The sequence below is a fragment of the Agelaius phoeniceus genome, chromosome 2 (assembly GCF_051311805.1).
Source record: "Agelaius phoeniceus isolate bAgePho1 chromosome 2, bAgePho1.hap1, whole genome shotgun sequence".
NCBI classification, from domain to species: Eukaryota; Metazoa; Chordata; class Aves; order Passeriformes; family Icteridae; genus Agelaius; species Agelaius phoeniceus.
The window spans coordinates 68705061-68729482 of record NC_135266.1 but is presented as its reverse complement, the minus strand read 5'-3'; the positions used below and the strand labels follow the sequence as shown (position 1 = coordinate 68729482).

The following is a 24422-nucleotide window of genomic DNA, read 5'->3' as shown; positions in this document are numbered from 1 at the left end:
CTGAGCACTTTGGTTTTGTTAATGATTAGTCATTGTAAATTTTAAAGCAATGCATGCAATACCAATTTAAAGATCATTATGACACTTAGCTACTTTAGATAACACATGACCTTTCTTCCACACTGGATTATCAGAAAGCTCCATCTATCAATTAATCTCAAAATCACTACTTTATCACTCCGTGTTTAGTTCTGGGAATTCACAGAAAAAAGGCCCTATGAGTGGCAGCAAGACAGAAAATGTCACCAAAACTTTTCTGAAGTTTTACTTCCCTTGTGTAAAGTGCACATCCTTTCACAAAGGGCTACATACACCCGAGGACAAGGGGGTGGCATTTGAGCAAAGCTGCCTCCTTCCAGTAGAAGCACAAGAAAAAGTTGCACCTTGAGAGGGATTATCTCTGTTAGAGAGATGGGATGCACGATTTGCTCCATTCATTTGCAAAAAAATGCTCTCCCTGTGCATTATGCCAGCCTCTGTCTCTGGTGTGTTATAGATGGAACTCCTTCTTCCCCAGCGTGGGAAACAGGCATGAGCAGCCCACAGGCTCTCCAGAGTACAAAGAGCCAGAGGCTGGTATTATGAGAGACCTTTGCACCACCGCTTAAGTGGGACCAGGGGTCTGACTCTGCCCAAGCTCTGAAATGCCACAGAAGCACTTTGTCAGAACAGACAGGACACATTTTTAATTATACATCTCTGGTAATATTTGAATCCCTTTGCTTTGCTCTTGCTGTGAACAACAATTGTAAAAGTCAAAGGCTCCGTCTCAATCATGTGCTGTCTGATCAACATGTGAAATAGCCAGGAAAACCCTGCCAGAATAAAAATTACGGAAGTACTCTAAAAGAGGCATTATGGTAACACCATAACATAGAATACACTCAATCTTTTTTTTTGTTTCCCGGTTTTTTTTAGGCTTTTGTAACAAATATATCACAGGGCAGAAAAAAGAAAATGCAAACTCCTGACCAGATGGGCAGACAGGTAAGGTATGACTGTACATACCTCCCTGAAGAAAACTCTGCTCAACCAATCCCACAAGAAAAAATACAAGAGACAGCCTCATAGGGTTGAACCCAGCACATTCCTGCCATTCTCATCCATGGGAGCTGGCATACTTTATAATTTGTTCTTTCCTCTATAAAACATAGAGTGCTATAAAACGCAGTAGAAAATTGTACTGTCACCCAGTTATACAAACCGTGTGTTGCATGCAAAGCATGAGCCCAAAAAAACATGAAAAGAAAAGAAAGAAAAGAGAGGGAAATTGTTTCTTTTTTGCACTTCACTAAGTACAAAGTTAGCTGCATGGAAGTGAGGTTCTCTTTATATTGGCATAGGCTTGGTATAATGTACTGGAATGGTTCCAAATCACCTCTTGTTATGCATGTATAGAGATTCTTATTTTGACAACTTGAATCTCATCTCTATGGACAAAGAGTCAGGACATTTCAGTTTGTCTTGAAGAGCAATGCATTTCTGAGGCTGCATTTCTGCTAACACTGAGATGTAAGTCAGCAAATTTAGTGTTTATTTTTAGCAAGAATGCACTACTATGAAATGAAATTGTGTTCTTGCAAACAGTCAGTGTTATCAGAAATAAAACACTAAAATGTTTCTGCAAAATAATTCAGTCAGAAGATCTGAAAATTAACATATTTCAACAAATTTCATTCTAGAATACTTAAATTTACATATGAAAAATATGTCTATGAAAGTGAAGTAGCACACATAGGATTAATTTGGGATGTATATACTAATTAAACAATGCCAGTCTGCAACTCTTATTTTGTCACTGGAGTTGGATCTAGAAGGCAAATCTCACTGTGTGAGTTTGGGACAGTTATAATGAGAAAGGGATTGGGCTGGCTCAGAAAAGTGCTCACTCAATAAATTTTGCTGGCAGTTTCTGCTCATGGGGTTTTGGCAAAATCACCACCAAGCCCAGCTGCTCTGCTGCTACTGCCATCCCTGGTGGACCTGCTGGCTGCCCTTGCAGAGGTGAGTGACCTCTATTTTCCAGCTGCTCCTGCGGTTCCTCCCTTGTTCAAAGCTCTTCTTGCAATATAAACAGACATTATCAGTTTGAACTACATAAATAGCCATGTAATGCCAAGCAAAAAAAAGAACCAATTCTAGCTTCCTCCTGATACAGACTTGGACTTCATATACGTTTTGAACTACGTTAAATGAACTTTACTCCAAAATCAGTTGGAAACTTCAATTTGACTTTATACCATATACCAAAAAAAAGCATATAAATCATATAGATTATGTTGTCTACATCGATCAGAGAATAATTGTTTTAAAATTATTTTTCAATGGCATTTTATGAATAAGACAGCTCTTTTCTTTACTGCATAGATAACTCAATGAGTTTTAAAAATAAAATACACAAAGTATGTCCCTAGCCTCCAGGTAATCCTTATGAAAACTAAATTAAAATAATGAATTTGGTGCAAAATACTGTTTTAAAAGTTACCATTAATACCATTAACATACTTTAAATTAAATAAGTATTTTCATGTATCAAGTGATTTAACCATAGCAATTTGAAGTAATTTTAAATGCTGCATAGCTACATGAGGATTATCATCTTCAGCTGGTGACAGCATTTTTGTCAGAAAAAAAATGGTATTGAGCAATTAATTAAAAAAAGAAATTGTATTGGTCTGGCTGAGATGGAGTTAATTTCCTCAAAATCAGCCCTCAATAGGGCTGTGCTTTGTAGCTAGAAAAATGTTGATAACATGCCAGTATTTTGGCTACTGCTGAGCAGCCCTTGAACAGCACCAAGGCTCTCTCTCCAACCTTGCCCCCTGACTATTGAGGGCCAGTGGGCTGGGGGTAGACAAGATCTTCAGAGGGGACACAGCTGTGGCAGCTGACCCAGGCTTGCCAAAGGGATATTCCATACCATATGATGCCCGCTCAGCAATAAAAGCCAAGATAAAAAAAGGAGGAAGCAGGGAAGGGCTTTTGTTATTTATGACATCTGTCTTCCAAAGCAACTATTACATGTCCTGAACCCCAGCTTCCCCAGGCTGAACATTGCCTGCTAATGGGAAGTAGAGAATAAATTATTTTGTTTTCTTTTGCTTCTGGATGCACAACCTTATCTTTTGCTTTATTAAAGTGCCTTTATCTTAACACACAAGTTTGGGTTTTTTTCCATCTATTTCCCCACTGAAGGACCTGACTGTTGAGATGAGGGAATAAAGGCAAAAAGGAAAAGAAATGGGCTATGCTGGGTTCTTATGTTAGGGACACACTTTGGCCAGAGTGCTGGCAAGTGCACTGGAAACAAAGCAGATGAGAAAGCCTGAGTATTGTAGATATTGGAATACACAGCTCTCAAGAAGGAAGGGAGGCATCTGCCCTTCACTCCCCATTACTGATTTTCATTAGAGTTAGTACAATCTCTTCCTGGGCAATGGATTCTTTTACTACCAAGAAACTACTTAGTCTTAAAGCAGGGAAGATTCTATCTTCCAGGAGCACTTGATCATCTCAGAAATGACTGCAAGTCTAGAGTGCTCCTGGGAAAGAAGGGTGTTTCAATGTCCCCACTGTGCAGACAGAGCAGGGGAAAAACAGAGGCACAAAATCCTGTTCAGAGGCACAAAAGTCCACCATATGGGGGTACACCTGGAAGTGGAGTGGGTCACCTACCTGACTACTTCAGCATTATTCTGTCCCAGTGAGATTCTGGTGAGATTAAGTACTGAACACAAGAAAAAAGGTTTTGCAAAGATGAGGTTTCAAACTACCTGCAACTGTACTGGAGAGCTATTTTGCTGACATAATTAATAGCAGCATTAAAGAGGAAAGCTATTCGCATTACTAAAGGACATCGTTTGAAATTTTTCTTTTCAAGAATGGGAACACTGGAGTTAGCACTCTATGAGGAAGGATAGTCTGGTAAGCAAAATCAGAGACTATATATAGATTCTGCTCTTGACCACGTTGCAACCAATCATCTGGTTTTGAGACTTTGAGAAAGTAAGCAAAAACCTGATTTCTGCAAGAATTTCACTACCTCTTCAGGATGAGCGATTCTACTTTTACAAATGCATTTAGTTGAAGCATAGACAGAAATCTTCAGCTCCAACATGGCCAAATAATTTTGTCTTCAAACACACTACATCTTTGAGGAAATAGAGCATTGAATGCTATGTCTTCACCATTCAGCTCCAGGCTTCTTACTTCATCTTCTTGCACTTTGTGGGTCATAAAAAGTAGCCCAAAACCAAGATGGGCATAAGAAATCTTTGTCCAGAGATTGCACAAGTCTTCTTGGGGCTTTACTATCAAGTTTATCAGTGGGGGTAAGATCAGAGTAAAACATGATCTGCCTAATCTTCACCTTGGGAAACACGCCCTACTAGATAATGGGATGGAACTGTTGATATAAATTCTACCATGAACTGACAAATTTATGACTGCATCCAGCAGTTACAGTGCATGAAACTTATTCTGGAGTCAGGTTTAGGCACTTGTAATCTCAGATGTAAAATTAATACTGCTTATGTATTTTGTGGAGAAATAAAGGATCAGCTCAAGGCCTGTAAATAGCTCAAGATCCTCAAAATTCTAAAGAGTGCTAGTGAAAGTAAAAACTGTTATGAGTTGCTGCATGATAACCTTTTCTGCCCTGGATGTTGGCAGCTATCTGATAAAAGGCTTGTCACACATGCTCACTGATGGAATCGTCTCTGATCCCTGGCGGTCTCAGGCCAGAAATATTGAACAAGGAGCGCACAAGAAACACAATGATTCTGACTTTGCTTCAGCTGTTTATATTTTTTAATTTCTCTGCCTCAAACATAATCAGAGGGTCAGAAAAGCATTACACTTACTACAGAGAGATAATAGCCAGAAATTACTGCCTTATTAGTTTTATATTTCTAAACAATGTCAGAAGATATCAGACATCCTGGAACCTCTGACCTAAACTGTGAAACACTATTTATAGCATCAATGAGTATTTATCAGAAAAAAAAAATCCTAAAGGAATCATAAACACTTCAGTTGTGCAGGTTACAAGACAGTTTTGCTTCTCATTTTCTGAATCAAGTGGCTTAGCATAGATAAGCTATAGTTCACTAACAGTTTAAACTACCAGAAGCTGGCACTGATGTGAAAGAAGCAGTTTGCCCTGCCTCATCTCCAGCTACTCTGACCCTCTCTTGCACCAGCCTACATAACCAAGTCTGAGCAGTGAATCTGACTGAGAATCCAGGTCTCAAAACTGTAAAATAATTAACTTTAGCCCTGTGTATTTAATATGTTCAAGCCATTTGTCAAATTAAAGCATAAGAAATCAAAACTGCACTCTTCAACTCTACTTAAAAAGAAAACAAAAGAGTAAACTTACAACAGATAAAGGAAAAAGCACTTTTTACCAATACATAAAGTTTTGTTTTCTTGCTCATTCACAGATTGCATGGACAGAGCATACTGCGTAACCTGCAAGACCTAGTGGGTGTTTACTGATGGGTTTTTCACACCCCCCATTAGACTCCTAAGTTAGACTACCAAAGTTTTCTCTGCTCAGAGCATAGAGAGGCAGCCACTGCCCATCAAATGCCAGATTGCAATTTATATGCCCTGGGACAGATTTATTTTATCCAGCTCTATGCACTAATCTTGGGCAGTCACTTCTTCAAATACTTGACCAAGCAACATTAGCACTTTGGGGGCACAAAGCCCATCAACAAGAGACCTCCATTCAGGCAACTACCTCAAGGCAAGGTGTGTCTTGCTGTAGATGGGCTTTTTCCTCTCCATTAATGGAAACTCAATAATGTAGACATGGATTTACAAATGCCAGCAATTGTCAGGTGAAACTTTGCTGTTTGTCTCTCAAGCACCTGGCTTCCCTGCCAGGTACATATTTCCTGTAGTACCTCAAAAAGAAAGTTTCAGTGAGGCAGCCCTGGGTGGGGGGAAGGAAGGGCAGGAGTCATCAGCCCTAAAGCCATGATTTGTTTTTTACTTCACCAAAACATCATAAGGAGCGCAAGTCATAAAACCATGCATACAAACAGCATACCTACTGTGACAAGTTTGCCAAAGAATACATCATTGTCCCTTTTAGGCTTTTAGCCTAGTTGGTATCCATGAAAAGTGTGCAGCTAACATCACTGCCTTGTATTAAGAATTGAACAACTGTGTCCTGCCTAATCTCTGCATATCATTCCTGAATAGAAGCATCTCTGCTGTTTCTAGAATTGGTCTGTTATATTTGCTAATCTCAATAACTTCTGGGGTATTTGTTTCTTTAAATCTCTTGGGTATATGAGCTCCCGGGGAGTGGAGATAGGTAAGTTCATTTGGACCTTCTGACTCACAAAAAATTGGAAGAGAAGAAAAACTGGACCATCAAAATACAAGAGGTCTGATTTATCTCTGCGTTACTCCCTAGTTAAGTATTATACCATCTGGATCATGGGAGTAAAACAGATGCAGCCTGGGTGTGACATAGAAGAAATTATTCTGTCCCACCCCATTTACTATAATGAAAGCAACTTCAGTTTACTCTTTAAAAAAAAATATGGAAAAGTCTGTATCTTAAGGAATAAGCAGTGGAAATCTGTGTATTGGAGAGATATGACAGACTAATGCAGACTGCATGCCTGGAGCTAGATATAGCATTATTTGAATTTGCATGAAAAAGAGCACCAAAAGCAGCACTTTGAAGGAAGTAAAATGATCAACTCTCCTGAATGACATTTGCAAACACCAGTTTCAATATTTATTCCTAATTTAAAGCACTGTGCAATAAAAAAGCAGCTCACTAATTTCTTAAGAAATTCTTGCCTTCAGTTTCCTAGACTCTCTGGTGCCCTAAGAAACATTCGTACTTTCTGCATTACCCTGCTCTCACTCCAACATACAAAAATGATTGATATGATGCATGGATTGTACTGATGAGGATTCATAGAATTGCTTTTTATCATGCTAGTATTTCCCAATTTTCAAGCAAAAAGCAAAAAAAAAAAAACCAAAAAAACAAAAAACAGACTTCAAAAGAGAAAAAACCCAAAACATACTTCCTCTGCCTTTCCTCCCACACACCAGTAGCCAAACAACAGTATTACTGCAACACCACTTTGAAAATATTTGCATAGTACTAGTGGGAAGGCAGCTAAGCTGTGATACTTGTATATGCCTGAATATTTAGCCAAGGTAACAAATAAAGTTGGCAAGTTTCTTTTTAATTAATTCTGTTATCTATTCCAACTAGAACAAGCAACAAATCAGAACAAATGTTCGCGCTTTTGCAGAAATGGAAAATAGCAAACCTATTCTCCAAGGAAAGGAAATAGCTAGTGGGAAGACAATAATATTTTCAATTAGTGAGCAAGTGGAGCCAACCTTCAAATTTCCTTTTCAGTGCACAGAAGTAGGTTCATTTAATGAAATAAAGAATTTTTATGGTGGTATGCATATCATTCTTTGATAGATGAATACAACAGTGTTCAAGATATCTTTAATATAATAGATTTTTCTTTAATCCAAATTGTATAGATAGTTTAAAATAAGCACCTTGTTCAGGGAATGAGAACTGCTGAGATATTGGCTCAGGGATAGGAGGAAAAGAGGGGGGGAAATGTGATGCCAGTGTCTGAAAATGCCTCTGAGGTTACTTGTGGAAGAGATACTAGTACAACTGATATGCATGGCAGAAAACTGACAGTATGCTTAAGAACATGTGGATAGTAACATAGGATAATGGGTTAGAATAATTGGGATTTTGGAGGCCAACTTCTTTGAATGATCATGCACATACAGGCAATTTGACTGCTACACTTCCATTTCAAAAAGCTTCTGATGAAGTTGACCATCCAATTCAAACTATGCTATGAAGGAGGATCTACAAAAAAGAGGTCAAGAAATAAAAATGGATTTTCATTGCTAACTAAAAGTGAAAAAAGAAGATTAAGAATAATTGATTATTTTCTTTTACAGTGGATGGATATTACCTGACAGTCTCATGGATATGTTTTCAGTACACTCACAAATGAATTGGAAAATGGAAGAATAAAATTCACAAATGAATTGGAAAATGGAGGAATAAAAGGGTTTTCTGATAATATTCAGCTACAGAGGTTAATAAAAACAAATACTGACTGCATATTGCTGCAAGAGGACCTCATGATGTTGAATGGTTGTAAATTAAGCAGAAAAATGTAAATCAATAATAAATACAGTCACTTGCTGGAGGAAAAAAAAAACAAACCAACAAACAAACAAGAAAGTCAGCCTCAGGTATTCACTACTTCCTACAAGATGCCTGAGATTCTGTTTTTGCCAGTACAAGAATTACAGCCAAAATAATAATTCAGTAACAAAATTACAATAAGAAAAAGGTGTTGTATCACCTACTCCACAACTGAACTTTGGAAATTAAAGTATCTTTGTTCTTTTGAATATCAAAAGAACAAACTAATACAAATGAGTACAAAAGGCACAACTAGAGTAGAAAAAGACTCTTAGGGGCTATTAATTACAAAAATGCAATATAGTGTCTATCTTCAATGTGCCTGCATGATAAATACCTCAAAGGAAGTTGAGATGGCTTACTATCTGCTTACTATGACCTTACACTTGTTTCCTGAACATCCAACACCGGCCACTGCCAAAGAAAGGACACAGGGCTATAAGTACTTTTGGTTCAATCCAGTGCAGCCACTTTTTATGTTGTATGATGATCACAGGTACTACTGGCACACAAGTAATTTAAAAAAGGGAGACAGAAACTATCTACATTTCCAAACGAAGACACTGATCCCAAAGTAGCTTACATTTAGCTATTGGGAAAGTAAATCAAATCTTTTGAGAAAACCTTCTGATGGACTTTGACTGCAGGCTATAGCCATCACCTTGTAAAAAAAACCAAAAAAACCCAAGTAAATATTTCTATTATTGGTTAGAAATGGGATCTAACTAGAATTCCAGAGTTGAGCACTCAGGCTTGCAGAGAATGCAGTGTGGAATTCACATGAATTGAGCACAACCAACTGTCAAGCTAAAAAATCCTAAGAGAGTACTTCTAAAATAAGCCATGAAGAAAAAGCTGTGGTAGTTGCTCTGATGCCTGGAATCCATCACATGCTACCTACAGATGAATCACTCTCTAGAAGTGCCTGTTTCTTTCCATTGGCTATGAAGGTGATCCAAGTGACTAGTTCACATGTAGAAGTTTTCATCAGTGGTCTAAAATCAGATTAGATGAACCCCACAGCCCTGGAGCCTCATTAACTGAAGTGTAACTTAACTTTTACCTATACCTGCTTTGCAAACCAAACTCCTCCGTGCAGTGCAGTATTTGCACGAATCAAACATTTGATGCATGTGGAACAAATTATTTCAAAGAAATGCACTGACAATTTTAATGATACAGTGTAAATTCTGAGGTTACTGAACCTGTCAGACAGATAATGTTGTAGCTACTTACATCAGTTTTAGGTCGTGCTCCAGTCAACACTCGGTAAGGTAAACAATTTTGATGCTGGTAGTCTCCTCTTCTATTTTTCCAAGATCCTTTTTCTTGATGATCTCCATAAAGGCCTGTCTCTACTTGAACAGGGCACTGTAAGAGAATTTTTAAAACCCTATCAATAAAGACAAGTCAGAAATATTTTTAATGTGAACTCTAAGATAAAAACTTAGGAATTTTATCTTTTCCTCTGGATTTTTTTTCCTCTGATGAAAGGCAAACATTTGGTTTTGATCTTTTTTTTCTTAAAAGCACCTGCTGCATCATTTTTACATTTTGCTAAGTGAGACATCCCATCATTATGGAAAGTTGCTTCCTTAACATCCAGTATACACAACTGGAGAACTAATCAATAATAGTACACCTTCCTGTAACTTAAAGGAACTGAATCACTTTGTAGAAAGAGAAATGGTTCTATTCAAATTATTTTTAAGCTATCTTTTAATTTTATTTCATATTTATTTTTGTATATTAAACAGAGATCCCAAAAACTCCCATTTTCAAATTACAGATTCTGAACTTTTCAAATAAATTTTTCCTTATTCCCCAAAACCTGGGGAGTTCTCATTTCATTGTTCCACTCTCACACCATTTTTTAAAAGGTGGATGTCCTTACTCTGGGCCCACACTGAATGCAGTGTAAATAAGAGACCAACTGCACAACATTCCCTCAAGTATCCTGGTTTGCCCAAGGGAAAACTGGGTGAGTGAGCAAGAAGCAACACATGCTGCAGTCCAGCAGAATTCATACTACAGACAATCAGGGAAACAGGGTCATGGGTGCACTGCAGAGCAGTCCCAAGCTGCTGGGGACAATCATTCTAATCAGCCCATTTTCAGGCTCTTCCTCCCCACAAAGTGATAAATGTGCTTCTGATCTTTAATAGCAACTGCCCAGTTCCCAATTAGTATATTTTGTAGGGATGTAAAATGAGGAGGCTTTGAAAAAGTGACAAAACAATTAGTATGCAACCCCAAACAAGTTTGAAGACAATATACTAATGCAAAATAATTAAATGAATATGTAAGTTAAAGAAAAAGCTTTGTTCAAGGAAAGTCATATCTCTAATATAAGATAATCAATAATCAAACAGGATTTCCCTGTCATTCATGAATAATAAAAGACTGAAACTGAAAAAAATGTGATTCTCATTCTCAAGATTTCCTGCTTTTTCTGTAGTGAAACTGAGTACAAGATACTAAGTGGCAATGAAGCAGATACATTAAACAATGGGGAAACACACTGCAGCAAGAGTGATTTATCTCTGATGTTTCATTTACAAAGTGCCTCCTTCTATACTGCTAAAAAGGATTTTTTTCCCATAGGAAAGGTACAGATTTTACAGGAATAGAGCTATTAAATATGTTTTTCCAAAACAAGCAGTTTTGTTGTTAGTACATTCAGACAGTACAGCTTTTTGCACTTAAATCATGTGTTCATTCCATTGGTGAGGGAGTGTTTCAGAAAATAATTTGATAATAGACAATTATTTTTAACATCTTCTCTGCATCAGCTACTGAGGAATCCAGTCAGTGCTACATCCTCATAATATATGCCAACAAAAAAAATGACCAGTAGCAATTTGTGGTTTACACAGATGTAGGAACAAATCATCCCTTAGCATTCATGCAAAAGCTATTATGTTTTCTAAAACACCTTGAATTTTCTCACTAAAATACTGCAAAACTCTCTACTCTCACCCAATTGGTCACATAATATTTATTCAACCAGTGCATATTTTGGCTTCTTCTGTAAAAAAAAAAAAAAAAATCTGTATTATTAATAACAGATACCTTCACAACAGGAAAATGCAAAGAGTAAAAAAATATCAAAGAATTACTTGCATAAACAGGTGAAAAATCCTTCAGTAGAAAACTGACTGGCTCAAACTAGTGATTAAATTACAAAATATATTTTTGTCATATAGCATTTGCCATAAGAAATGGCTCTGTCATCTGTTAAAAATTGTCCACACCCTCAAGAGAACAACTTTCAGAGCAGCAGCTCCAAAAAACCATGTTCCCACTCATGCAGCAATCACCTGCTTTGGAGATTTTGGGTCTCCATCTCAGTCTTACACCTTTAAACAGTTCACCCAAAACCATTGTCAATCATAATTTCTTGTGTCAGTTCCCAGCTGAGGATAAAAACATCTTAAGAACACAAAAGTGGTTCATTTTATAGAAGCCAAATTTACACAGTTACTAGTAAACATATGTTGTAGAGAGGTCTTCTTTCTTTTCATTTCATAGTAAGTGACAAGAATAAAACATTTGATATGTGTGGAACAAATTACAAGCTATAGTTAGAAATATGATACAAATAGCATGAACTGATAGAATATAAACTACTCATACAACTTGAGTGAAAACCAGACTGCTATTTTTTCCACCGCAACTGTCATTTTGAAATCTGCAGTATCTGCTTCTTTACAGTACATTTATGGAGAGATTTATGAGGATCTATCTCTTCTTTGACTATAAAGTAAAACTAAAGCCACCCATTCTGAGGCAAATTATTAATTAATATTTAAATCAGAGCAGATGATTCCCTTGCTGGATGAATTCTTTTGCAGGAGACAGCAAATGGTATCCCATCATCAGTTCCACAACAGATTTTCTAAGACTCTTTTTTTACTCTGATCTTGCTGTTCTCATCAGAAAGACTTTGTATTAAGTGACCTGTCCAGCTTCTGCATTGAAATTGGCTCTTGGAGGTTTAAAGGTCATTTCGAGTTTGTCATATAAGGCTACAATAAAATGTGTCTGACTCACATATTTGCCTGTCCACAGACAACTAAAATGAAGAGATCTCTTCCATTTAGAGTGGGAAGAGGTGGTTGATAAAGAGGACTGCAAATCCTCAAATATCATGTTAAGCAAAACAGTAATTTTGGTGCTGGTGCTGGGAACATCCTAACATCCTAGCAGAGACTTTTGGTGGGAGCATATGTCCCAGGAAAAAGGCTGTGATGAGGCCTCAGGAAGAGAAGTTGCAAGCATCTGGGGTGCTGGCGATGGCATTCTCTATGCAACCATTTCTGATGATGCTGTTCTTATGTATCAAAGTTCATTTGAAAATGTCACCTATTTAGATTTTTCTGCTGTTTACATGCAATATGCCCTTCAGTGAGTGCTTCAGCAAAGGATTTGAAGTCATATCCTATGATCTTCAGGCCAACATGAAAAAGGAATGATGCCTAACCAAACCACAGCTTTTACCTTAGTAGAATAGGCACAGCCATAAAATAATGGGTGTTTGGATCACTGGCTACCAGACTGTCTCACAATGAGAAGTGTTTAAACTCTGATGGCTGGGATTTCACTTTCAGACAGTAAAGCAGACTACACTGCCACTGTATTTTGACAGAAGATATGGAGCATTCTCCTGTAAGAAGACAGAACACTGTCCCTTAATGAGCAAATTAATTATGAAATTAATTCAGCTGGACAGAGCTGGTTCTAACTGGCTGACATGTACAGCAAGAAAAAAAATGAGATGGCCATGGCCACTCTTACTAACTCTCCCTGTAGAACTTAGAAACACAAAGTGCAAGAGTCTGAACATCCCACCTAGAGAGACATGAACATTTACATTGTGATGATCCACAAAGATGCTTACTTCAAGAATTTACTTTTACAAAATGAAGCAGCAATGACAGCAAAAACATTCACAAAAGATCACCTTCCATGAACTTCATGCCAACATTCAGAGCTGAAAATCCTCACAATTCTGTGTTAAGAACTGAGTTTAATCATAGCCTGAAGCAGAGAACAAACACTTATATTTCTCATGCTGGTCATTCTCCATTAATTGCTTATATAAAAAACTTGCTTATTCAAAAATTAATAAAATAATATCATTGCTCCTTTAATCCTATTTGTCCTCAAAATAAAAGCTTGAGAAACTGTCATCAACTGATGACACCTGTCATCACAAAATAGTCTTAACTAGAGGATTGCAGCTCTAAATCAACTATTCAAATAAAAGAAAGAGAGAAAGAAAAAAAAAAAAACTAGTTGTCCTGGGGTGACCAGGACACTAGTTCAACTCTTAATGAACAGAGTGTCTCTCTTGCTGTTATATCTTCAAATAAATATAACAAATATTAATAGGCTAGCACTTAAATTAACAATCTGAAAACCATGCAAGCAAATATCCCTAAAAAAAAAAAAGCGTATAATGATTTTAAGCTATCCTGACAGAAAATTTACAAGTTTCACCCTATCACAGTTCTGGTTATTTAACCATTAGTTATCTAATGTTAGAAATTTTATTTTATTGAATGAAAACTTTTAACTTTACCCTAACACCTGAGCTCCTTGGCCTATTCTGAAACACAACTGGATCTAAAAACTATAGCTTGAGGAATGCTGTAGCTAAATGTTAGAGAACGTATCATATCACACACATATTCTTACCAGTTGCTTGTGCCTTTTAGAAGAAGGAGTACTGGAGGGAGAAGAGCCAGCACTCAGAGCTTCTTCAATATCTAAGTTCAACTGTTCCAGTTTCTTCATAAGCCATGACATAGAGTCTGGCCATTCAGATTCTTTTTCTGGTTGGGTCTAGAAGAAATCAAACATACATGAAGTCTTAAAATATTCAAGCTGTTTGTATCTTGAAGATGCTTATTTTTTCTTCCAGCCCTCTTTCTCTGTCCTTGAGCAACATTTTTCCATTTAGAAAGCTTCAATTATCACTCCAATCCTGATGACACACATTCATATTGTTCTACATACTCAAATGACTTTTGTATATCTGAATAGTTTTCTATCACTTCATCTTGGGTGACCCACTGCTATTTCAAGCTAAGCAGAATCAAGACTAAAACTAAAGTCACTTTAATGCCTCTTCTTAAGCCACTTCTATTTCAGCATCTCTCCACTGATTGCTTGTTGCCAACAGGAACCAGAATATCGAAGGCCATCATGTGCACTGTAATATATTCCTTACTATAATTCTAGACTTGTCAAATCCTCTGCCCATACGGTAGGAATACTTAATTGTTACTTTGTCACTAGGATGCATTTTTCCTTTTTATCTGAAGATCTTTACTGAATAACCAAAATTTTAATCCATTGTAATGTAATCCACAAAGATGCTTTTCTTATTCCTTAATTTCCTCAAAATCCTTTCCAGTACTCTCCTATTGCACCTCTCCATGGTGGTCCCTATGTATGCTGATGCATTATGCCTTGTTTTCTTTATTCACACCACTTATAGTGATCCCCTACAAAAACCAGTCACACTGACCTCCCTGTCAACACAGGCAGCTACTGCTCCCCAGAAGACTCTGTCCTGAAGCTACTTCAGTTCCTTCATCTTCCTTCCTTTCACAAACAATACATATCTTTGCACAGAAGATGATTCCATAGTAAGTATCATCAGACAAACAGTAATAATGCACTTTCATCCTGCCATACCCTAAGAGCATCATAGTAACACTCCTCAAAACCTAGGGGAGATAGATGAGTACTGTTATTACTCTTACCTGATAAATCTTTATGGTGCTTTGTTTCCTTAGAGGGTTTCACAAGTGGAACAGAAAGATAACTAATTGGCTCACTACTGTAGAAAAAAAAACCCTTTACAAACAGAATCAGGGAGATTCACTCCTCTATTACACTGACATATACTATTACTAATGGAATTACTCATTTTCTCCCCAGTAACTAAGGTCCCAAATCATCAGACACTGAATCTCATATTAGCAACAAACACATGTTCCCTTCAGAGGGGCTAATATGATCTTTTTAGAGATTGTTTCAAAGCACAGAAAAATAAATATCCCAATTTTTACTTTTCCAAATCTTTCTTTGGAACATCATCATTTTTTACAACCTCTGAGTATTTTGCCTGAAATGCTGTTATAACTGCTAAGCTACACTTCAACTCTACAGCTATTAAAATTATTTAAAGAGATACTTTGATAGCTTCCCATTGACTTTCCAACTATTTCCAAGTAAACTACAGGACGTTCCACAGAAAATGAGCATCAAAAGACACTTCACATATTGAATCCATTCTGAGTGAGATGACCTCACATAGGAAATGCACATATTGATATATGTCCACAACACTCACTTGTAAACAAAGCAAGTGTTTTCCTGTGGTTTTGCTTCCTCACACACTGGTCTTTCCAATACTAAAGAACACTCAAAAAAAGATCCAACAAGGACAAAACATGGAAACCCACCCAAATTCCACAAACAATAAGGTATAAATTCTGCAAAAATCTAAAATGAATGTTCTATTTCTCAACACAGTTAAAATGCAATTTATGGAAAAGAAGCTGTAAGAATATGTTTTCTTACTTAACAATAGTAAGCAATTCTGAAGCAACAATCACACAGAAATGAGTAAAGTGTGTTTGTTTTCTGTGAGCTATGCAAAAATCATTCGTGCCAGGTGACAAGCACTGAAGGTTACATTAGAAGTTTGGATTTCTGAGTTTAATAGGATGCAGGAGCAATTTCCACATGTTGAAACAGACCACTTTCTGTTCCATGACTGAAAAGAGTATTTTGAGGGGTGCTGGAGAGGTGTCTCTAATTTAGTATTTTCCATAGAAAATACAAAGGTAAAAATTCATGAAGACTCAAAAAATTTCTAAGACACTCCAAATGTATGCAACAGCACACATGATATCGCATTACAATAAAAAGTGCAGCTCCATGCACAGGGAAGCACATTTTTCCTCTATCTCGACAAATATTTACCTACTGGAACAATACCTCCAATATTCACTGATGTTCTTTCAACCAACTGTATGAGCCAAATCCCCTTATTTTCATAAATTTCTTGTTTTAATGCTACAGAATTCAAACCACAGTCATTTCTAAAAAATACAAGTGCTAAGGAGTTTCACCAAGCTATAAATCTCCTAGCATTCTCCATTCAGTTCTTTTTTTTTCATTCAGTAAGACTCTATATTGTGTCTATTAAGGGGATGAGGAAAAAGATGGGGTTTCATTATCCTTGAAGATAAAGCCAAAAGGGCCTAGTTAACAAATGCCATTCACTAATTGGAAATTTGGCACAAAAGCACCATTTGGAACAAATGCTGATTGGCTATGTATTTCAAAGGTTGACTGAAATTCCTGCTAAACAGAAAAAACATGATGCTACTTACATTCAAAAATATACAGCCTGCACAGTAGGACTTCTAACTGGTGAATAAATTTTGCCTAATCCATTCATGAGGAACACAGCTCCACAGTGTTCAGCCCCAGTAACTGGGTTGGACACTATCAAAGTGCTCCAAAGATCTGAGTACCAGTGTTTCCTGCCCATAGCAACTGCACAGGCAGTAGGGTCAGGGCGCCTTTGGAAGCTTTTGTGTCTTGCCCTTCAGAAGGAAAAAAAATCTCACTTTAAATTATCTAGAGAATCATGGCCTGCTTTATTCATTGTTTTCTTTTTTTTTTTTCCCTAAAAGGTTACAGGGAGAACACTCCTTTCCATATATTATCAAGGTCTTTCTCTGTTGGAGCGATAGCCATTCAGCAACGCATAGGAACGTTGTTACCTTTTGAAGAACCTTGAAAGCATAGAGACCAAAGTGCTTTACAGAAACACTTTTTACATGCTACCTTCGAACACAGAATCATTTAGTTTGGAAAAGACCTCTAGGATTGTCTAATCCAACTGTTAACCCAGAACTGCCAAGTCTACCATTAAACCACGTCCCTCAGTGCTACAGCTACACATCTTTTAAACACCTCCAGGAGTGGTGACTCCACCACTTCCCTGGACAACCCTTTTAGTGAAAAAAAAATTCCTACTATCCAGTCTAAACCTCCCATGGTGCAAATGTGAGACCATTTCCTCATGTCCTATCCTAGACAGATGAGCAGATAGATATGGAAAGTGTGACCAGAGAATTCCCTTGCCAAAGAAGTGTTTCAAGGTGGAGCAACACTGTCTATGAAGACCATGGCATACCCTAGGCCAAGAATAACTTATTGGCCTTAAAAGTGAACTCCTTTGCCATACAGATTTCTCAAGTCCCAGATACTTATGGTAGATTAAAAAAAAAAATGTTATCATAAAACAAGAATCATCCTCCATGGAAAAGAGAAAATTAAGTGGTATGAATCTTCCTAAAATCAGTAACAGATGTAGCTATTATGCTTAAGACAGCTATTGTATAGAAGAATTATCCCAACAAATGAGATTTACTAAGACATATTTAGCAATCAGCAAAATATAAAACTCAGTTCTATCCTACAGCAACCACAGTCTATTTTAGAACACCTTAATGACTTTTTTACATGTACACATTCATATGTATCCTGACTCTGTATTCATTTGCATAGCTGAAATTTCATTACTACCAATAACAAATCAGAGGTAAAACAAGCTGCAAGATTGTGCCCAATCATCTAAACACTTATTTTCTCTTTTCTAACACTGAAAAGAAAATAAAGAAAATACAGTTCCAGACGTTCAAAGGTTGGTGCCTTTTGGACCAAAGGCTTCTGCACATTGTTTTTCAGCTTTCAAGTATTCTTCGCTAATCTTATTCGGCAAAAACATCTGTGATAAAAGGCATATTTGTTTCAATGTTTGGTCACAAGGCTTATTGCAAGAGGCATAATAGCTGCCAGCAAATCTAAATTTAAACTGAAAGAATGTGGCAGAAATGAACAACTCCATATAGAACACTCAGGGGTCAGGGTTAACCCTGCTGCCAGACCTCATCCTATACTGGAAGCAGAAAGGCTTTCCAAGTGAAGGGTTATGAGAAAATTACACAACTCTAAATTTATCTGATAATTTGTGCCTTTCACTTTAGAACTTCAATAGGTCCAATTGTTCTGGCAATTAATGCATTGTACAACTTTGGGTAGTAAATCAGTAACCACAGAGTAAAATATACCAATGCTATTTAACCCTCCTCCCTATTAAATCTGCTCAGATAAAAATTCTCTCTGATGTACAGCCTAGATCTGTAAATAATGATTTTGTGGAACAATTTCAGGGACCAAATATCATATTCTACTCTTGCTGCACAGATAGGGCTCCTCTGTTCTTAAAAAAAAATCTGTGTAAAAGAAGGTCTCTTGAGTTGCTGATGGCTTTGCCTACAGGGAATGGGGGAGGAAGACAGATTGATTCCTGATGCAAAATCCTTAAAAAAATTATTTAGAATACAAAGAACTCTTTCATTCAAAAAATAGATGTATATGTGCCTTCTATATTGAAGATAAAATACTTCAAAGGGAATTTTCCTTAATATCCCACTACAGTGTTGCTTAAGTATTTACAGAGCTGTTGGATGGACAACTAACTTGTGGCACCTTCATCCTGGAAAGCAGGTGAGAAAACTCAGCAGTTTGCAACTAGGAACTGTATGGCTATATATCTGAGATTATCAGGGAAGTCTCTTCCAACTCTCAAGTCAGCAGGCAAGGCCATGCACATAGGTTTCTGGGAAAATGAAAGCTCTGATCCCCAAACCACTCACCTAAGATGGGCTGTAAGACCTTAGCAGTTTTGCAGGAAAAAAGCTCCAGAAATACTAACATGAAGATACATGCAAATCTGTTTTAAAGGAAACACAATTTCCAAGACAAATCATTTTCCCCTAAACTTATTACACTTCTTAAATATGTCTGTGTATAGAGCTTTCATTATCATTCCTGTCCAGCTTCTTTGTTTTTGCTGTTTTCATTCCTGAAGGCTGCTGCTTCAAGCTACTGATTTCATCAGACAAGTTTTCAGAAGTGACACAAGCCATACCTGTATGAATGATGAAACCTTCTGTGTTTTTTGATGCTCTAGAACAAAGCAAACTGAATTTTAAACATATTCAAGTTTGTTTCTGGCTTTTCTGCATTTTCCCTTAAAGTGGCCCCACAGACCTACCTTAATTTTCTTTCACTAAGCTCAACTGTGCATTTCTATGGCTTAACTGTACTTAAGCACACCACTATATCTTTGAATAATGAATTACAGTAAAATATAAAAAAATATTTTTTATATTGGAAATAGTTAGTGGAAATACTAACTTCAAGATATAGTAGAATAAGGATATATGCTTGTTTTTTTAATGATTAATAGGTGCACAACATGGGAGAAAAAGGAACCCAAAGAAGCCATGAGAAAATAATGTAACATAACCCTGACTTCATTACATGTATTTGACTACTTGATTTGTCAAAGTAGCTCAGAAATGGACTAAGTTATTTTTAATAACTGCTTTTAATCTTTTAGACAGTAAATTGGCAAATTTGACCTTTAATTTGTATTCAACACATTGATCTTGCACAGTGATAATGTCCATCATGGGAAAGAAAACAAAATTCCGAAGTCCTGTCTCTCTTTTAAGGGTTCTTGCATCAGTTTTTAAGGAGTATTGCTCTAAGCTAGGCAGGACAGGAGAGAACCCCTTGTACCAATAAAGTCTTCCAAATACTAAGTTTATGGAAAATTTCCCAGATGAAGAAACCCAACCTAATTCCTATGACTGCAGGCCACAAACTGTATCAACATGGTGTTTCTGCCAAGACAAGTGTTGTCATCACATTGCAAAGCTCCCATACCTTCTTGGTGATTTCTCATGTGCATGTGCAGCTCCTCACAGCACTGACTCCTTCTTCTTCACAGCACAGCCAACAAACTCCAACTCTCCCCTCAAGCAGCTAACCCACTCTTTTGTGGCACTCTTCTTCTTATCGGACACAGCTGTGGCTTATTAAGGGCAGGCCTGTTCCTAATCTTTGGTAGTTAGTGCAGCTGCAACTCCTCAGGTGTGAGATTGCCTTCTGTACTATTTTCTCTTACATTCTATTCCTCCACAATTTCCCCTTTCCTTTTAATTACAAAGTTGCAGCATCTCTGGAAAGATATGTTTGAGTAATTTGATATTATAACATATTCATGTATCTCACTTAGGATTAACAGTATACAAATGTTCAGGCAACAGGTCACAGCAAGAACATACGTTTCTAAATTCTGATTTAGTTTTGCTTTTCACAGTCTAGAACATCAACCTAAGGCTTTTCATAAACTAATGCTGTGTTTACTATCTTTTGCAGGGCCCCTTGCAAAAGATAGTAAACCCAGTACAAACACCTTTTGTGTAATTTCTATTTAACTTTGGAATAGAAATTGACTGTGCACTGACTTTGATTCATTATTGAAACTTACATTTACTCAGAAACTCTTATACTTGCACTTCTAGAACATTGGCAATATCAATAGCTGTACAACTTTTTAAGGCAACTCACAAGAATAAGTTAAAGGCTATATATTAGGATAATAACAATCCAACAGTTAGATAATTTTATCAATAGCTACATGACTTGAACAACATCGATCCAGTATTTGTTGAGTGTACTTATGCTTATGAAATATAAACTTTTACACTTATGCCTAATCAAAGATTAATAGTTGCAATTCACAAACAAAATGCACATGTTCCATCAGCAAGCAAATACACCATACTGAATGATAGAGCTACTCTGTCCCCAGCTCCAACTGCTGTTTTACTAATTCTCTTCCTTTTACACTTTGTTGTATTAGTTGGTCACTGGAAGCCTCTCTTGCCCTGCTCTGTTTTCCATGTAGATGAAACAATCTGTTCTTCACTTGATATGTTATTTCCCATTGTATCCCCAGCAGCTCACCTGTACCCCAGGTGGCAAAATCTGTCAGGTCCGGACCAGGCAGCCTCCCCTGCTGCTCTCAGTGCTACGCTGGGCTCCATCTCCGGCTGCACTTCGCCCTACAGCCCATCCCAAATCACAGTGGGTTACTGGGGATTTGCCACTATACAGTTTTAGAGGGCTTCTCTTACATATTGTCTGCTCATGTAGCAGCGACTTTCCCATTGTGTCCTGCTGCACACACTGCCATTCTGTGGGAACCCAGCACCGTCCTGGGTCCCCTCTGGACTGTGGCCATACCTTGGCAAGGGCATGGGGCTCGCTCCAATGCACCAAATAAGCAAAGTGTGTAGTATCTGCTCCTCATATCCATCACCCTTCTCCTTGAGGGTGGGCCTCATACATAGTCCAGACTTCTAGGCTCCCAGGTCTGCCTGGCTATAGCTCATCTAGATTTTTAGGCTCTCAGGCTGTTGGTCTGCCTGACTCCACCATCTTATTTCTCTCAGGTCTGCAGTCATCTTCCTGAATCACTTTAGGATCACATTGCTTAATATTTAAGTCCTTTTTTCCAAATCACCATGGGATCACCTCCTTACTGCTCTCTCTACAGTTCTCTACCCAAATCACCATGGGATCACATCAGAATCACCAATTGTTATCATAGTAGTGCAAAGTTCCCATACCTTCTTGGTGATTTCTCATGGGCATTTCCTCACAGCACTGACTCCTTCACAGCACAGCCAACAAACTCCAACTCTCCCCTCAAGCACTAACCCACTCTTTTGTAGCACTCTTCTTATTGGACACAGCTGTGGCCTATTAAGGGCAGGCCTGTTCCTAATCTTTGGTGGTTAGTACAGCTGCAACTCCTCAGGTGTGAGACTACCTTCTGCACTATTCTCTTGCATTCTCTCTCTCCACAGATAAGGGTGAAATTGGAAAGGGAGAAGAAAGGAATTTAGTTGAAGACAAGGTTTGGGGCAAAATGTTTTGGAAAACAATTCCACACCGCTGCAAAAGTTTTAAAGTGAAGTAATCCAGACAGTCTAACACAAAAATTCTGTTGCGGCTTCATTTTGTTTCTAGCAAAAGCAACTAGTTTTATATTGAACTTCTTATTAAAAAAAAACCCAACCAAACAAACAAAAAAAACAACAACAACAACAAAAAACCCCAAAAAACAATAACAACTTAAAGTGGCACCTAGTTGGTTTTAACATTTTGCTCCAATGATTAAATTTTCCAGATTCTCAAAGCCTACAGCATCTCCACCTTCTATCAAATTATGATGTCAAGCATCACCAAATTTCACAAACAGGCAGTTAGTCAAGCCTGTACTGATGACACATGCTACAGAACTGGCACCCAAATGGCCAGACAGGCTGTCTTAATTGACATCTGCTCCTATTTCAGCACATGAATTATCCTCTTGGGTTATCCCATCTTCAGCTGCTTCACAACAGATGTCAGCTCATCATTTATCTATTCTACCATTTCCTCCACCTTGTGAGGTGGAGGAAGTGAACTGCACTTCTACTATCCCAAACACCTGTTCCAAGCAGTAGTCAAATTCCTGACACTGTCCATATTCATTTGGTTTGGCACCATCTGCAACAGCAGTTTTATCTGTACATCACAATTAGTGACAATGAATGACAAAGTACTTTACCCACATAGGTATTGAGACACAATCAATTTCTTCACAAAAAAAACCTAATTGCAAAATTCTCTCTTACTATGACTCCCTTGGAAAATGTAACCAGCTTGTGTCTGTTCACAGCAGGTATCTCCCTGCAGTGCTTCCTGACTAATAAATTCCAGGTTTCAGACTGGGTTCCATGAGACTGAGGGATCTCATGCCACTAAATCCAAAGTTACAGACCAATATAACTAACTTACAGATCCTTCTCCCCTCCCAAAAGTTGCACCATTTGAGATTGGACTTAATCAGTTTTCCTAAAACAGAGTTCTCTCTTTTAAAAAACATTGTGTTTAGAGCTGTCCAGGATGTGTAAAAGCTGGGCTCAGCTTCACCTTTGGCCTGATACATTTCATATGCTTTAAGGGGAAGGGATACACTTCTGAGTGAGAGAGAAGAACCAGAAAATACTGACGCTCTAGAAAACAAGAGGGAAATACCTGTAAATCATCTCAGAGGAATTAGGGAGGGCTCTTTCCAAAAGGTGGGGCAGCCCACAGGCCAGATGAAATGCCTCTATGCCTATGCACATGGCATGGGAAACAAGCAAGTGGAGCTGGAAACCATGGTACAATTCAAAAGCTACAACATATCAGAAATAGAGGCTGGGACAGAACTGTAGTCAAAGACTACAAAGTTTTTAAAAGAGACATGTAGGGGCAAGGGTTTTGTGCTCTGTGTTAGGGAAGGGATAGATTGTGAAGAGCTGCCTCTCAAAAACAGCCACAAAAAGGTTGACAGCCTGTGGGTAAAAAATTCAAAGACAGGACCAGCACAGGACACCTGCAGGGGGGGTTCTGATCAGGGGGAGACCAAGGTCAAGGCCTCCTGCTTCAGATACAGAAAGCATCACACTCCAAGACCTCATCCTAGCAAAGGACTTCCACCACCTGAGCATCTGCCAGGAAAGCAACACAGCAAAAGAAGCTGTAAGAAATCCAAGGGGTACGTCAAGGACAACTTCCTGGTGCAGGCATTGGACAAACCAACCAGATGAAGAGCACTACTAGACCAGGTGCTCACCACAGTGGATGAGCTCATTAAAGGGGTTGGGACTGGAGGCAGTCCAGGCTGCTGTGACCTGGTTGTGGGTTGACAAAATCAATGAGGTTGGAAAAGACCCCGAGTGCATCGAGTCCAACCTATGACCAAACATCAACATGTCAACATCAGACCACGGCTCTGAGTGCCACATCCAGTCTTTTGTTGAACCTTTCCTGTTCATGATCTCAAGGAACATGGGCCTGGTGAGGAGCAAAGCCAGGGCCATTACCTTGGAAAAAAGGAGACCAGTAGTTAAAACTAACATGAACTAGAAAACACTAATACCAGATAGAAGGGATAATAATAGGGTGTTTTAACTGAAAATGATTTTGTGATGCATGAAACATTCGGGAGATCACATCCATAAACCTTCTGAAAGGTAAAATAATTTTGGGAAGGTTTTTCACTTTGGGAAAAAGCCTTCAAAAGCTAGGGGAAAGCTTAGCTGGGCTTATATACAGCATAAAGCACTGGAGCCTCCAAAGAGGAAGCACTCGTGCCTTACTTTTGCTGCTGGCCCCGGAATGAAGGGAGCTGTGTGGTGTGTCCCCG

The 24422-nt window shown here is 38.0% G+C and overlaps 1 protein-coding gene across 3 annotated transcripts in view; it reads right to left on the bottom strand.

Moving 5' to 3' along the window:
• Positions 1-24422, bottom strand: part of STARD13 (StAR related lipid transfer domain containing 13) — a 243359-nt gene that overhangs the window by 198647 nt on the left and 20290 nt on the right. For 2 of the 3 annotated variants that reach the window (XM_054627871.2, XM_077173796.1), the window contains exons 2-3: positions 13931-14077; positions 9467-9601 (exon numbers count right to left, since the gene is read on the bottom strand). In XM_054627871.2, coding sequence (XP_054483846.2) covers positions 9467-9601; positions 13931-14077 — 282 coding nt within the window. The remainder of the gene's footprint in view (positions 1-9466; positions 9602-13930; positions 14078-24422) is intronic. The other variant, XM_077173795.1, reaches the window with a different exon arrangement.